The following is a 16,663-nucleotide window of genomic DNA, read 5'->3' on the forward strand; positions in this document are numbered from 1 at the left end:
CTACTCATTTAATCCGGCAGCATCTGAGCTGGCTTGCTTTTGACCCCAAGCATTGTCGGTGGTATCTGTCTTAGTCCAGGCATCTGTCAGGGATTCCAGAAATGATGCGATGAGCTCAGTATCTTTCGACAACTTGTCCTGTTCCAAAGAAAAAAGAAGAAGAAATGAAAACAGGCTGATTTGTACAAATGCACAAACGCACAAATCCTCTTTCTGTGTGCATCCCACACACGGTTGATAAGTACTAGTGTGAGAGTAAAGTTACCATCTTGTTCTTGTTTTTGTAGGGAAGCTGAACAACGTTCCCGGTGAACCGTGTCCAGGTTCAGTGCTCCTCCGTTTTAAAAAACCTCAGCATTCAGTTTTTCTATTAAACTGCCTGGCAGTGTCAACCAACTTGGGAATGTGAACCAGCCTGGCCATGCAGAAATTCTCTGACTAACAATTATATCAGAAACAGGATCTTGGATTACTGTCCCCCGGGACTGGGGCAGTGGGCGTCTGCTCCAATCATTACTGGCCATTCAACAAGGCTCTGCACTGCTCTCTGCTGTTAGCCATTGTCAATTATGCCATCCCTAGTGTAAACTCGCAGAACACAAAGCTGAACTGCCAGTTCTGGCAGGAGTGTAACAGGATGACAGCCCACCAACCCCAGACTCCTATCCGCACCCACACCCTCCGCCCACCCTAGGGTTCCCCAGCCTTCCTTCCCTCAAGCTACATTTGAGAAAACTCCCATTTGGCATCTGATTTAGCTCTGAAAGTGCAAACCTGACTTTTCTTCTGTTCCTCTTGCAGGGAAAAGTGGACTTGATGGATTGGTAAAGCCCTCCTCAAGTCTCAGCCTGGTTTCACTTCAGCTACAACCAAATGCACTGTGCTTTCACTTCTTGTTCTTTCTTACATACTGGGACGTGACAATAATCTGCGTTCCTTTAATTGCCGAGTCTCTGTGTTCATCGGTGCCCCTGTCCAAATAAGAACTGCATTTGCACCTTAATCCCATCTCTATGTACCCACTGCCTTGTGAATTCTGAGCTCACTGTCAAGGCCCTAATCTTTAGTTAATTGTGCAGACTGTGTTATTTCTGCCTATTCACCAACTCATAAAGGCTGTTTTTTTTTTTTCTTTAACTTGTAAGTTATTTTTCCAGGTGTTTGTTTTGGAGGGATGGACCCTGTGCTGGACTCCTCTTCAGGAGCCTGTTTAAAGTAAGTGCTGCCAGCTCTGATGGAGCCTGTGCTGTGCTGTGACGGGTGACGGTGCGGTGCGCTTGAATACACCAGCTCTTTTGTCCTTCACACTCTGCAGCTCTCTGATAGCTCCTCCCCCTGTGCCCCACTCCTCCCTGCCTTGAGCTGTGATCTGCTGGGGCCTTTTGAGGCTGGGCTGCTGAGACATGGCTGCTCCTTGTAATGTCTGGACTAAACCCATCAAAAGAAAAAAAAAAAAAAAAAACTGACTGCCCCCCCCTCAGCAGTCAAAATAGGGGGCACTGAGACGGAAATTACATAAAGCTATTTTTACTAGGATTAAAACATAGAAGTTTTGATTTAAAATAATTCATCGTTTTTGATAAACATGAGCTTATTTGCAAACATATTTACTATGTGCTACAGTTAAGGTAAAGAGATAGTAAAAAAGTAGAAGTAGTTGATGGTATAGTTGGATGCCACCTGGCGCTACGGTAATGCTGAAAAGGACATTTCATGAAGATTCATCACTGTCCCTCTGTCCGCTTTGACCTCATTGCACATCACAGCACAGATTAGACGCCGATTATCCTCTAATTGAAGATCCCTACTTTTCAACCTTGCAGAATATGCTTCTACTCTTGAGCCAGACAGACAGAGGGTTATCCTGTTCACAAAGAGGAGGGAATTGTAAGACATAAATATCCTCCAAAAGCTGTGATGAACTAATTTAAAGGACCAATGTGTGTCAATAACTGAGATGGCAGAAAACTTAAATGCCGTCAATCGGTTTTTGTGACAGTAACAAATAACCAAATCTATGAAAATACGCTATTAATAATAGTTGGCATTAATGGTTATATTAAAACCATGGAACATGGGACTTTAACCCAAGGTGGGGTATATAGACCAGATAGAAGTTTTTAGAACCGTAAAAGTAACAATAATACAGTGTAAATATATTCTGTTATACCATAAAAATAAGTATTTAACTTTTTTTTTTGCTGCATACAGCTTTTAAAATACACCCTACTGTGATCAAATCCAGTCTTTTAACTTAATCATTGCGGTTTTTTCTCTGCATTACCTCAGCATTGTTAGCAACATAGCTGTAGAAAGCTCATCAATCCCTTTATTTTGACTTATCACTCTGATTGAATGTCTCCGCGTTTATGAAAATGAAGGGGCAGAAGAAACAGATCCTTCTACATGAGAACAACCAATTTATGTTTTTGCTTACAAATAAGTGCTAATTTGCAGCAAACCCAAATAATCACAGATTCACTTCAGCAACAAGCCTGAAAACCAAATTCCAAACCAAAGTCACTTATAAGAAGTGGACCTGACGAGACTTCTACCTATTGTGCTTGAGGAATACTTTTTTCCTACATGCCTGTAACAGCAAACAAATATAAACAGCTCATGTTAAGATGATGATTTTTTTTTAAATCCCCTCGTATTTATTTATTTTAAAAAACCTGCCCCCAAATCCTTCCCCCACCTCACCTGTTAACCAGAAAACAGGCTTAAAAAGAAGTGGGATGTGACTAAAACATGCATGATTTGTGAATATACAGTTATTTAGAGAGGCGGGCCCAGCTTTAGACATATGGGTCACTAAATAGACAGTCTAGCAAGCACCTCATCCATCACATCAGTCCGTGATCTGATGAGTAGATGTATAGACAGAAATGTAAGAACGGTGTCTCAGAACTCCACCATAGCAGCGAGGCATGACGTCTTGGTGGATGCTTCCCTGGTTGCTCTTGCTTGGCAAAGAAGACACAAGGCAAATGACTAGCAGGCTCAAACAATGCCAAGCATAACATGGAGTTACTGTGGTATGCAAAAGAACGCACTACCATCCAGAAGAATACCTACACTGGAATGAAAGTTGAATAAAGGGATTCGCTGTGTAGATGAATGGTGGTGGTTAGTGCACTTTTTGCCAGCCTGTTTTACATGTATATATACAAATACCTCGGCTGCTTTTATTTTCTTGTTGGTCTCTTGGGAAAGAGCCTGGCACCGATCCAGTTCAGCCTGGCTGTAGAGGGTGCGTTGTTGTAAGTATTCCAAATCTTTGTGCATCCTCTTCTGCAACAAAGAGAGCTAGAGGGAGAGAAGGCACAGAAAAGGAATTGGTAAGGCAGGAGAGGAAATTAATGGCAGTGTTCAAGAAGAATGATGGAGGGGAATAGAGAAAGCAGTCAATAGCCCATTCTGCAGTACACGGGCCTGACAGGAATTTCACAGTCTCTTGGTTTCTCTGCCCACTCGTGTGCACTCATCAGAATCCAGTCACATCTGGCTGCCAGGATGGGGGGTTAATTTTCTCTAAATGCTTCAGCAGTTTTGTTCTAGCCGAGGCAAACTCTGTGACTGCAAAGCTGATGAGTAAAATATTTCTACTTCACCCAGTTTAACTTTATACCAATCCCCTCAAGACATATTTTACACATACACACAGAGTCATGAACCCCCCACTGAAACCAGAAATTATTCCTAGTCTCTTGGAAAGACATGCTGCTTGCTTTATTATTTGAACACAGTTTCAAGCAAAGAGGTTTAAATTCTGATAGATGCCATTGCTTTTCTTCCCCCTCCATCTCTCTACTCTTCCTACAAAGCTTATCATTGCCTGGCAATGTGTTCCCCAGTGCATTGAAAACTAAAGCGAATTAGCTCAGTCATCAGCTCCTGAAAGAGAGACAATAACAAGAATGCTCTTTATGGCGTTCCCTGTTAAATCTTAAGAGCCAAAAGTCTCCACATAAACAGAGCAATGCTTACATGTACAGAAGATTCTGAAAGATTTTGATGAGAGTCGCATACTAGCGGTATACATCAGAAGCTAATTAATCATGCATATTTTCATTAACAAATATTAATTTATCTTATACTTACTGAATGAATGTTATTTGAATGCAAATACATTTAAAGTCTGTAAATCATATTTTTAAAATGTTTTGCTTTTGAATGATTGTGGAGTGATGAAATTAAATTGCATAAAAAGGAAAACTCACCTGACTACCTGAAATATGTAACAAGTACTGCAATACATTTACAAAGTCTGCTCCACCCCTGAATCCTGTTTAATGCATGTACTTGGTAACCTTTCAGTCAATAGATGCAAAATGGACACTAGATGGTTATCTTACTTACTGCCTATTCTAAATTATTAATCTCAGTTTATGTGTTAGTAAAAGGTTCAAGTGCTTTTTAACATACACATGATGTGTAAAGGCTGAAAAGGCTTCGAACGGGAATTTACATTATTTAAAAATTCACTGCTGCCCATAAAGTTTGAATAAAACATTTTTTACCTCTTCTCATGCAAGAGGACCAAAATGAAAACTAAATTCTTCCAACTTTATAGACAACAGTGTATATTTGAAGCATTTTCTGTCTTAAAAATCTTGTATGCATGCTTCAAGCTTAATCTAAATATGCTCTTTTTGAGAGATGCCTGCTATCAAGGTAATGTTTTATTTCATGATACCTAAGAAAAAGGTTCTACTGTGCTTCTCAGATGAATATAACCCAAGAAACTATTGCCTCCTCAAACAAACTAATGACTGGACTAAAGCATCTCACTCACATGTACTAATGTTCTGATCTCTCTAATGAGCCTGACAAAGTTAAATGCAAATACCTTGTTGCTTCCTGTTACGGATAAATCCATTAAGGGAAACCACATTGTATAACATATGTACTAATTGGAACATAACATCCCAAACATTATGAGGATAATTAGATATATTTTAAAGAGGAAAGAAGTGTTCTTGAATTTTTGTGCATAAATCAGGTTAAATGTGTTAGGTCAACATCTGCACTTGTGTACAATGTTGATCATAAGCTTGTTATGAAACTGAAATAAGCCATAAGAAAAAAAACACACACACATAAGCAGCTGCTATAAAAGTGTAGAGTTGAAACAAACAAAAAATGGTGAAGGCTGAATCCAGAGTAAAAGAAAATCAGGCTTTGATCATGAGCGTAGAAAATCCTGTCCACGGGATTTTATTTTTGCATGCATTTCTCACTTGATAACATTCATGCACTTAGATGAGGAATTGCTCAAGTACAGGCATTAGTCATTTTTGGAACAAATAATATGATTTTCTATTGCAGGAGCAGCGTCTCTTCTTCCTGGTGTTATGTTAGTCATGTGTAATTCTATTTTAGTTATTAAAAAAAAAGCCAATCTCTTAAGATTTAAAAGGAAAAGGCTGCTGTGTTGTTTTCATTAACTAGTCAAGATCATATTTTTAAAGGTAATGTTGAAGTCAGGTCAGAACCTGTTTGCTGTTGATCTGAACCAATTGATTCAGTGAGCAAAAGCTAATTTGTATTGCAAAAATAATAAAATGTTTCACCTCTTATTAGTATACCAAACTATAATCATGATAATGTAGAAGTTAGAGCATTTAAATTTACCATCAACCTCTTGCTTTACTCCCCTTGGTGGTAAAACTACACAGCTATCATTACATGATGTCACATCCATCATCCTCCTCCTCTCAAGTTATCTAATCATTATTAGATTGCTGCTTTAATGTCCTCACTGGATATAAAACAAAAACTTCCTTAAAATGTCTGTCTATGCAAAGACAAATATCATAAAAATAAAACATACTTATGCTTTTATGATAAATAAAACCTTACCTTAAAAGGGAGGCAGGGTAAAAGGGTAAACATTGAATCAAAGGTTATATAAACTTTACCTGTGTGTAATAATTAAATGTTTCATGTGCTTGTCTTTTCTTGCTCAGTATAGAAACTGCCTCTTTTTTGACCTCAAGGAGGATCTTCCTTAAACATTTGTAGTCATTTGCCAACAGTTTGTTCTGCTCCAGTTCAGTTTTTAGTGCATCCTATACAGAAGAAAAAAGCTTCAGGTTAAATGTTATAGAAAAGTAGCATGTCGGCTATTGAAAAAACCCAAAAAGACCAAGAAGAGCAAAGTTATCTGAAGACCAGTATTATAACTCAGTAACTGTGACATACATACCCTAAAAGTTTTTACCTCTTATAACACTGATGTGATATGATATGATATGATATGATATGATATGATATGATATGATATGATATGATATGATATGATATGATATGATATGATATGATATGATATGATATGATATGATATGATATGATATTATATGATATTATATGATATTATATGATATTATATTTACATGGCCGCAGAAGTTTAAGAACTAATTTTGAGCAAAAAAACTAAAATAAACTGCTGTGAATTAATTGAAGTGTGGGTGAACATGGATTCTGTCCTGATATGAATAAAGCCAGACTTAAACTGGACCTACGAGATCGTGGTGGATGCTTGACACAACCCAGTGTAGTAATTTGGTTCCAAATATCATTGATATACTGAAAAATAGCTGCAAGGGCTGGAAGCAAAGATATTTCATGTTTCACAGCACATTTTTACAATTGAAAAAAAAACAAAAACAATTCAGGTCTGTGTTCGTATGACAAATATTCTGAAAATACAGTGTGTGTTCATAAGAAAGCAAAGATCCATGGTTTCACTAAGTTTCACTAAACAAGAAAAATATGTTATGAATAATCATGCTGGTCAATGTTTTCATTATTCACAACTACTCTGTATCAATTCCAGGAACAATGTATCAATTCTCTGTATCTGTATCAATTCCAGGAACAATGTATATCCAAAGAAAATGAACCTGCATATTCCAAATGCAGTGCGTATTGTATAAGAACGGGGCCACAAGACATTTTTGTTGAAACGCTGCCCTGCTATGTGTTTATGATACAGTAAATGCAGTCTGCATTTGTGCTGGTGAATATGGCACCATAAATGACATACAACAACTAGCCCTTTTCAGTGACATCAAGCAAATAAATCACAGTCAGTATAAATCTCTGTGCATGTCCCCTTTTCATTTGAACAATGTTTCCCAGGTACTGGATGAGGGGATGTGTGAATATCTCAACTGTACCTGCAGACATAATGAAGTGTGTCTCTGCAGTAAAACAGAACAGCACTAAAGTGATGAGTTTAACCCAGCAGAAAGAGGGGCTGTAAACATGACAAATGCCTGCTATTGATTTCAGGTTTAATTACTCCATGCAGCACTGACAAAGCCCATCTGATGCTGTTGTGAAGTGTAAATGGAACAAATTACACTTCATTGCCCATAAGAAACTGATAGCGTCGGCAGTTTGCATTGTTTACTTTGTCCTCCCCAAACGACAAGCCCTGATCAAATCAAAACATAGGTCCTTGTTGGAAACTGAACTCCTTTTACATATTTATGGGCTGAATAGAGAAGAATGGATATTCTTTACAAATTTCAACAAATTTGATCCTTATATACTTTAATATTTAACCAAATTAAAAATAATAATAAAAAACAACCACCTTTAAGCTTCCAGTGGGACTTGCAACAGTTTGGAGCAGAAGAGCTGTGGTCAGCATTTTTATAAAAAAAATCTCACATTGAAGGTGTCTAATCATTTTGCTTCATGCACTGTGACTTCCAAATGCACACTCTACTTATTATGTCATGCTAATATAGACATTATGTGTGCTTTATATTAGTCTCAGTGATTAAAGTGACCAGTTTCCCTAGAACCTGAGTCTGACGCTTTTTTTTATTTAGTGAGGAGTATTGTTGTCATATCATCTTATTTCATCAAGTAAAAAAGACTAAACCCCCTTTTTGCATGGCTAACTTTTATCTAGCTAATGGGAGTTGTGTCTATGAGGAAGACTTCTAATTCTTAAATTGTCTCACGCCAACAACTTCTTTAAAGTTGCTGCACTTGGATGCATGGCGGCTTAAGCTCCATTGCCTTTTCTTGTTTTGAACTAATGCATTCTTGATCACCGTTTAATGAAACTATATACCACATGGCGATTTCACATTAGATAAGCCATGTGAAACCCCCATCAGCAAAGAGCCTCTGGCTGGGGCTGATAATCCTGCAGATGAAAACCTTACAATAAATAGGAATTTCTCTTACAAAGGGGTGTTCAATTGCATGCCATTTTATGCAGAGCAGATTCATGTTTCTAGGAGCCTGTTTTGCGACAAATATGGAAAAAGTCCACATCATGTAGTTATTTTGTGTATAGAAAACGGTATGCTTACATTCATGTTAATAATAAAAACGTTGGCCAAAGGTAACAAAAAAAGGAGAAGCATCTCACAAAGGCATGCATCATCAAATCTCCCCAGACAAAAAGACTATAACAACAGCCAGTTGTCATTTGTGGCAAAGGCAGTTAAATGAGATTGACCATGGCTTGTAATTTTAATTGCACACTGCTCTTTTCCCCGTATCTTAAAGGAAGTATTGTGACAAGCAATGTGCTGACACTAATCCAAAAACAAATAAACAATGAGATGTTTTTTTCCAGCTCGTCTCTGACGCTACAGCATCTGACACAAAAAGTCATGTGTTTACAAGGAGTTATTTGGATTTTGCGTCTTTTTTTTTCTTACCTTGGTTTCTTCCATTTGCTTTTTTCTTGCTGTAATATGAACCATGTGTATCTGCACGGATCGCTGTGTTCGTTGTTTGTAGTTATCAATATTAGACTGCAAGATGCTCATTACATGAGCAGCTGATTTGTTTTTATTCTCAAGCCTATTAAAATCACTTCTGCAAGAAGAAATCAAACATTTAAATAGATATACATTTCTGAAATAATGTAACTTTTATTCATCTTAAAAGGTATTCTTGGAGGTTAAACTAATACTAAATAGATTTAGCATTTTACTATAATACATTTTTTTAAGAAAAAGTTTAAAATTTCTCCCAAAAAATACTAATTTTCTTACTCTTTTTTCACTGAGCATGTCCTGTAACTTACTGAAGTACTGCTGTGAGTTTTTGCATGCATTCAAGACTATTTTGCATTGTACATGAAGCATCCTGGTATCCTTCAGTTTTATTCAAAAGGTCAGTGATCCTCTTCACTGAGATGTCAAAGTAGTTATGTTAAAAAGAAGTCCATAGACCATATTTTCCACAGAGGTTAGGCTAAAGAATTAGACTGTTCGATAGAAAATGACACTTCAAATAGATATGACTTTTGTGCTCAGTTAACTTTACAGAGTCAACCTGACTTAGAAACTTATTCTCTGACTCAAAAGAAATTGCTTTATGCAACTTTTTATTCTTACCTGAGCAGTTTTCAGCTGGTCGCGTCTGAGTTTTTTCTCTTTCTCTAGAGTGACCATTGTCTCATTTTGTTTACACTGCATCTTTTCCCAGTTATCCGTCAGCGTTTTTATTTTCTGTTCAAAACAAATCAGAAAAGAAAATGACTTAAACTAATTGAAAAAGTTCCTTAAATCTGTCTTAATAAATTGCTAAAAGGTTATTTTTCAGACTAAGAGGAAGTATTATCAAGTCTTTTCTGTACCTCTATTATTGCTTCAAGTTCTGTTGTTGCTGAGGATGCATCTTGAAATTCTTCCTGAAGTTGTTGGTGGGTTTGCTTTGAATTAATTTGGTGTTGCTTCAGTCTTTCATTGACATATACAAACTGAGCCTGATGGGAAACAATATTAAAAGACAAAATGTGATTATACTTAAGTCTTAAAACACACAAAAGAAAAAAACACTCAACCACGAAATGCAACAAGAGAAGGAACTGAACAAACAAAAGCAACTGATGCATCCTTTTTTTTAAAACTATATTTATAAAACAAAGTGCTTGATTCTTATGGACAGTGAGTCATTTTATTAACAAGGCAACTTAGTTTATGCAATCAATGTGTTCTGAAAAATGTACAAAAATAAAATGGCATATTTTAAATTTCGGATGACGTAACCAGCAATTCCAACAACTTTCTTTAGTCTGCGTAAAATATACTTGGTTAGGATGAAGAAAATGAAGCAATTCACAAATGTACCTTTTGAGCTTTCAGGTCGTTCCTGCAATTTTCCAGCTCTTCAGTCAAATTGTCAATTTCTCTCTGCAGAGTAAAGAAAGAACACTGAACAGTACCTGCAGAAACGAATAACATATTTTTTTCTATGTTGAAACCCATAAAGTACATGAAGAAAATTGACATATGCTGTCACTGACCCTGGCTCTCTGATCTTCCAAGAAGCTCCTTCTGTTTTTCCAGCTTGTTTTTCCAGAGACTATGCTCAGCTTCAACTAGGGTTAACTTATCTGTCACTTCTTTTGTGGCCTTTTGTTACTGCTCATCGATGTCAGTGATTTTCTGGACCATCTGGTGCATCTCCTCATGCAGCTGCGCCATTGTTTCTTCACTATAAAACATCATATACCAGTGTATACATACTGTATGGTATAAGCACAGGTAAGTGGCTCACATCCTTATCATTTAATAGTGGGTAATCCATATTTCACATCTGTTTTGATTGTGATATTGTACCTCTCAGAAATGTTCATCCTGTAGCCCTTTATAATATGTTTAATGTCAATGTTTTCTTTATGGAGAGCTGCAAAAGCTTCATTTTTTTAACTGGAGTTGCTCCTTTAAGCGGGACACTTCTGCTTTCTCATCACATTTCTGTGGATTACATTACATACAGTATGGAAGCACATGTCCAAAACACCTTAAGGTGATATGACTTCAGACATTACTGCACAGCTTCAACAAGAGCTTGGACGTATTATTGTAGATGCATTATATCTGCTTGTCCATGAAACCATCAAGAACACTTTTGTGCCATTCCTTACTCTCTTAAATTCAATGTCTTCAAGCATGGAGAGGAGTTGCCTCTTCGTTTGTTTTGCATCCTCAATTTTCAGATTCAGCAAGGAAATCTGAATAAAAGGAGAAAATAATATGTAACAATGAAATTTTCCTTTTCAAAAACTTTCATGTATATGAACGGCATGAGTTACCCTTTGTCCTTCAATGTTCTGGAGCGCCTCTTTTTTACGGATTTCCCGAATTAAGATTGCACACTCTTTATCTGTTGAATCAATGAGCTCTTCAGCAGTTTTTAACTCACTAAATTCACATTTCTCAAGTATCTTCAACTTGTTCAAATATTCCCTGGAGACAGAAAGAAGAGGGCAAAAAGAAGACATTTGTTTTACCTTTTCAAGAACCTGGTGTCAAACCCTTAGTAAATGTATTTATTTGATTTTAAATATTACTGACAAAAAGCAAAAGCAATGACCCATCATTTATTTATATCAGGGCATCTGAATGCAAAGAATTGTCATAGTTGCTTCTAGTTATTTTAATAGATGGTTAGTTCTCTTACAGAGAGAAGAATTGCCTTGTCTGCGTCAATGAGAAGTATTGTTGCTATGGTTACGTGCACTTCAACATACAGAACCTTGGTTTGTGCTCTGATACAGAACTTCTATTCAAATCTTTTGTTGTATGCTTTTCACATGATTGTTTTGTTAATCTGGTAGAGTTCCAACATAAAAAGTCTGTGAATAAAAATTGCAAGTTATAGAATGTTTGACAATAACATGTGGTTACAAAGACAAATAATTATTAGTTTATTATCCCAAAATCGAAACCTCATTAAATGCATTTTCATTAAGCACTCTGCTTGAAACAAAGACTTTAGATTTCATTGAGATTTACATTGTAATTCTGGCTCCCAATGATCCCCAAAAAAAATGTATCAAAAAAAGAAAATCTTCATATTGCCACATATTCTGTCTTGATTTCTGAAAGACACATGCACTTCAGCCATCATTTCCACTTGTCCATAGGTGAATGATTCCTTCCTCCTATTTGTGTGTAACATTAAGTTTTGTATTTATGTGATATTACAGTAATATAATTTTGGAATTTTCTGGCCAAAAATACTTAAAAGGATTAGTTGAGAAGCTCTAGCTTTCACTACGTTAGCCAGGGTGTGGGTGCTGAAAGTCATGGGTCAAAGTTGAAGTTAATTGTGGAAATTTTAACATTCTTGTTTAATTTGGACAAAAGCAGAGTACTTCAAAGTCAGTAAGAAATAGTCTAACAATACTCTTGATGTTACTGTTTACCAATGATTACAATTTTTGTTCCAAAATTAATTGAATTGATTGAATTAATTGAATTAACCTCCTAAGATCTGGCATACATATATGGGGACGTCAGGCGTTTTGTTGTCCATGTCATTATATTTAATTTCTAAACGGGGCCCTTTGGTTAATTGAAAAAATAAAATGACTACTTCAAATCAAAGAAAGATGGATGGATGGACGGATGGATGGATGGATGGATGGATATAGATGGATAGATAGATCCTTTGGAAATAGAAAACCTAAAGAAAAATACATTGCTACATTTCTTCTTAACTACTACATTGAATAATAATTTTTCCTACTGTATATGATAAAGGCTACTTAAATTCTTCCCTTAATATTTCAGTTGCATAACTTCAGTGGTGAACCCATTTGTTTTTATGTTTTCTAAAAGAAATACTCACAAGCGCTTCCGAGCTGATTCTTCATAGCTAGTAGTGCATGCTCCAATGACATCTTCTCCTCGCTGACATTAAGTCTCTTCTCTTTTAACTCCTTCTGAGCTAGCAGCTCATCCTTTTGTGCTTTTGATAAAACTTCACTGGCCTACAAAACATGTAATGTGATGGATTAAGTGTTTTCTTCTACTTCTTCAAACCTATACTGTATGTATAAAGGAGTCATTCATACAAACAAAATTATACATGAACCTCTGGGCTCTAAATAATCAATAATCTGTCATAGCTACATTGCGATACCTCTAACATACTCTGAAAGCATGATGAACATCTACAGACTAAATGCAACTTGTCAAAAAAAATTATAACAAATCAATAAATTAAATTAAAAATGCAAAAAAGATAATTCATTGAAATAATGAAATACAAAAAAAGAAGCGAACTGGCCTAGACAAACATGATGGAACCCACAACGTTGCACAACCTTTTGAGGGAATTACTGTAATCAAGGGGATTTATTTAAGTCTTGATGAGACCTGCACCTGTAGACAGGTATTTGTGTCCACTTTTCTTGAGCAGACTCATCCGGCTGTCTCATGTTTGAAGTGTGTCTCCACTAGAGTGCATGTTTCAAGGTTTTTTCACAGATGCTCAGTGGGATTTAGATCAATCTCATAGAGGGTCACTTCAACATAGTGCAACACATTGTTTTTAGCCATTGTTGTTTGTTTTTGATCATTATCAAATAACATTTTCCCCCAGAATGCCTGGATAGTCTTGAGACTTCATGACTAGACAGATTCAAGACACCCTGGGTCAGTCACAGCAAAGCAGGCCCAGAACATAACATAGCTCCTCCATGATTAACAGTAGGTGCAGTGTTCTTTTCATTGAACGCTTCATATGTGTTTCTCTGGATGTTGAGCTGATGTGGCTTACCAAAAATCCCCAATTTTGTCTCATCTGACCAAAGCAAATTCTCCTAAAAGCTTTGTGGCTTGTCAATAAGCATTTTGAGGCTTTTATTATTTTCAACACTGGAATGTTCCCCGGTGGTCCTCTACTAAGTCCAATTAATCTCAAACAGCATAAGGTGGTGAGATGCGGCACTAATGTCCCTTGACCTTTGGGTTCACCTTGAATCTCCTTGGAAGACTTTCTGGCCGCTTTGGCCAACAGTTGTATGAACTGTCGCTTGACTTACAAGGTCAAAGTGAAGGTCAAATTTACTTATTCAAAACATTTAAAAACAACCAAATTGGTTAAAGGTCAAAATTACATAACATACAACATACAAAACAGACCGAGAAAACCTAGAATTTTCTTTTCTTAATCACCAAATGTCAATGTTCAGCTTGAATTGTCAGCCAATGAGTAGAAATTAGTCTTGGGGAAAGATTTGAATGAAGTAACATTTTTAACAGCACTAATTTGTGTGGTAAACTCGTCCAAAGAATGGGACCAGGGACTGAAAAAGCACAGTCACCTCTACATTTAAGTCTGGATCTGGATCAAGGACCATCTAACTTGAGGATCTCAGTGCTCGGACAGGAGTATGAACATGTATAAGCTCACAGAAATCCATGGAAAACCTTAATAACAATCAGTAAAATCTTAAAATCTATACTATAGCGAACAGGAAGCCAGTGATGTCAATATTGGCATGATATGCTCACTTAAGACCTGAGCAGCAGCATTTTGCACCAAGTGAAGAAAGAGATGTCTGATCTAAATCCACAACAAATAATTATAATAATCCAATCATGCAGTGATAAAAGCATGCATCACTCTTTCAAATCATTATAAGATAAGTATGGCTTCACTTTTGATAACAGTCTCAACTGGAAGAAGTTGCTTTTTACAACAGAATGAATGTGTCATCAAATCTAAATGTGCTGCCATCAGTTTTCTTCTTTTTCCATGTCCAGGGAGATAAGCTGCAATCCTGTGGACCCTTAACTTCTGAATTAAATTTGCAACTGTATTCAGAAGGACATGATGCTCTTTGGAGATGTTCTTCCAGCCGTTACCATTGATTTACCAGCCTTTACCACTTATCAGTTACATTCTGGTGTACTATCAAAAGCACATACATTTTGTGTGGTTTCATTTTAGAATATTACCAAATCTGATCAACTGTATTTTGTTACTTTATTCCAACAGCTATGAAATGTTAGCAAGATCATTTCAAGAAAATTGCCTTAACTGTTTGTCACATGTTACCATGTTACAAACCAAACCTTGGTGGTACAATTAATTAGACAAGAACTTACCTCGGTTTGTGCCATATTAATTTGATTTAGCTCATCTTTCTGGATTTCCAGGTTTTTTCTTGCAATGCATAATTCTTTTAGGGCAGATTCCATGTCTTCCTTTAAGTGCTGATTCAATACCTCAGCGGATGACAATTTCTCTTGGACTTGCTCAAGTTTCTGTTTTTCCAGTTTAAGGTGCTACTTCAACTCCCTGATTTCTCTACTGGAAGCCTCATGCTCTAAAAAGAGACAATGGTCAAAAATGAAGAAGTTTATTTATTAGGATTCCAAATATGATCACACTACTTTAAAGACATGAAGATCTGTGATGATGTGAAGCCTTGAAGTAACTGACCTTTCTGGATATCAATACAGTATTCTTTTTGCTTCTACAGTGAAAGATTGTCAAGCTTGCTGTTCAGCAATATTTTTATTTTCTTCTCTTTATCGAGAGCTTCCCTTAGATGCTGCCGATCAGCCTCCAAAAGTTCAACCAGATGCACAGTTTCGGTTAAGACATCATTTACCTTTTTCTGTAATGGACAATGTTCTAGAGAGGATGAAGATTAGCACAACTGGCACTTTGTATTGTATGATGACTTTCAGGTCAATTAAAATAAAACATAAGTGTTAAATTTGTGAAGTCATTTGAATAAAATTAAGTGCAAAGTGTAGGTAAAACATATGCTTTATATATTATTAGCATAAGTAAAAATTTTGTGACGTGTAAAAAGTTGTTGAGATATAAAATATGAGCCAGTGAGAGGTAAATTCAGCGAAATCTAGGCACTGATGCTCTTGATCTTTGGTATTATTTATGAAGAATTAAAGAAAACATGAGAAAATACAGTACATTAGAACACCATAGAAAATGAAACTGAAACAAAGTTTGTTTACCTTTGGCAGAGATTCCTATGCCTTCAATGTAAAGATCTGCTGGTGGCTGATATTCTCCAGACTGATGCAAGGTGGACAAAAACATTCTTTTTTTTTAATGTAATGGCTTTTTAGACATAATAGGATATTTGTGATAATAGCCGTCACAAATGTGATCCCATATGACATTTGCTTACCTGCTGACATATTTGTTCCAGTAACTTCTTCATCTCATTGATATGGTACATAATCTTGTTGACACATGGTGAGGGACAACCAGAGCAGACAGCTTGAAGCGCTCCTAGATCTTGACAAAGACAAAAAGGTACAAAAAAGCAAAAGCCACAGTAGTAATTAATAACATATAGATGATCCAGAAAAAAAATGACAAAAGCAGAACTTGATTATAGCAAACATTTGCTCAACTTAATTCATTATATTTTTAAAAGTAATTATTGAAATGTACTTGGCTGTGAAATATTACTATAATTGTGTTTTTTGTTTTTTGGCACTTCAATTCTAGTGGTACAGGCTTCAAAACACTGGAAGCATCAGTGAAAGAACAGAGGCAACTAATCGGAGTGTGTGAAGACAAACCCAAGGGCACATTTTTTAGTTGTGAAAGGGTGCCATCTGGCTGAACAAATGTGGAAAAACAGGGGATGTTTCCGCCACAGACCTAAACATGAAAACATGAGAAATAATTCTCTATTTCATTGAACAAATATAAATTCATTAGCAGCAAACATGTCAAAAATGTTTTAACTCATGTATATGGCTTTTGAACAGAGAGACAATTCTGTGAAGTCAGCCACAGAATATTTTAATAAGCCAAGGTATTAAAACAAACACTACAGTATTGATAGTATTTAGCATAAATGTTTTAAAATCCAATACTTCTACTCAAAACACTAATA

At 36.2% G+C, this 16,663-nt stretch overlaps 1 protein-coding gene across 1 annotated transcript in view; it reads right to left on the reverse strand.

Moving 5' to 3' along the window:
• Window positions 1-16,663, reverse strand: part of LOC133452219 (coiled-coil domain-containing protein 178) — a 21,185-nt gene continuing 4,522 nt past the window's right edge. Inside the window, 16 exon segments of the mRNA XM_061731439.1 lie at window positions 1-138; window positions 3,178-3,309; window positions 5,925-6,074; window positions 8,694-8,853; window positions 9,065-9,165; window positions 9,378-9,491; window positions 9,620-9,748; window positions 10,113-10,175; window positions 10,289-10,313; window positions 10,315-10,479; window positions 10,605-10,680; window positions 12,622-12,763; window positions 14,889-15,109; window positions 15,226-15,420; window positions 15,768-15,853; window positions 15,915-16,053. Of these exon segments, the coding sequence (XP_061587423.1) occupies window positions 1-138; window positions 3,178-3,309; window positions 5,925-6,074; window positions 8,694-8,853; window positions 9,065-9,165; window positions 9,378-9,491; window positions 9,620-9,748; window positions 10,113-10,175; window positions 10,289-10,313; window positions 10,315-10,479; window positions 10,605-10,680; window positions 12,622-12,763; window positions 14,889-15,109; window positions 15,226-15,420; window positions 15,768-15,853; window positions 15,915-16,053 (2,036 nt within the window).

Source organism: Cololabis saira, chromosome 10 (genome assembly GCF_033807715.1).
Source record: "Cololabis saira isolate AMF1-May2022 chromosome 10, fColSai1.1, whole genome shotgun sequence".
Classification (NCBI taxonomy): Eukaryota; Metazoa; Chordata; class Actinopteri; order Beloniformes; family Belonidae; genus Cololabis; species Cololabis saira.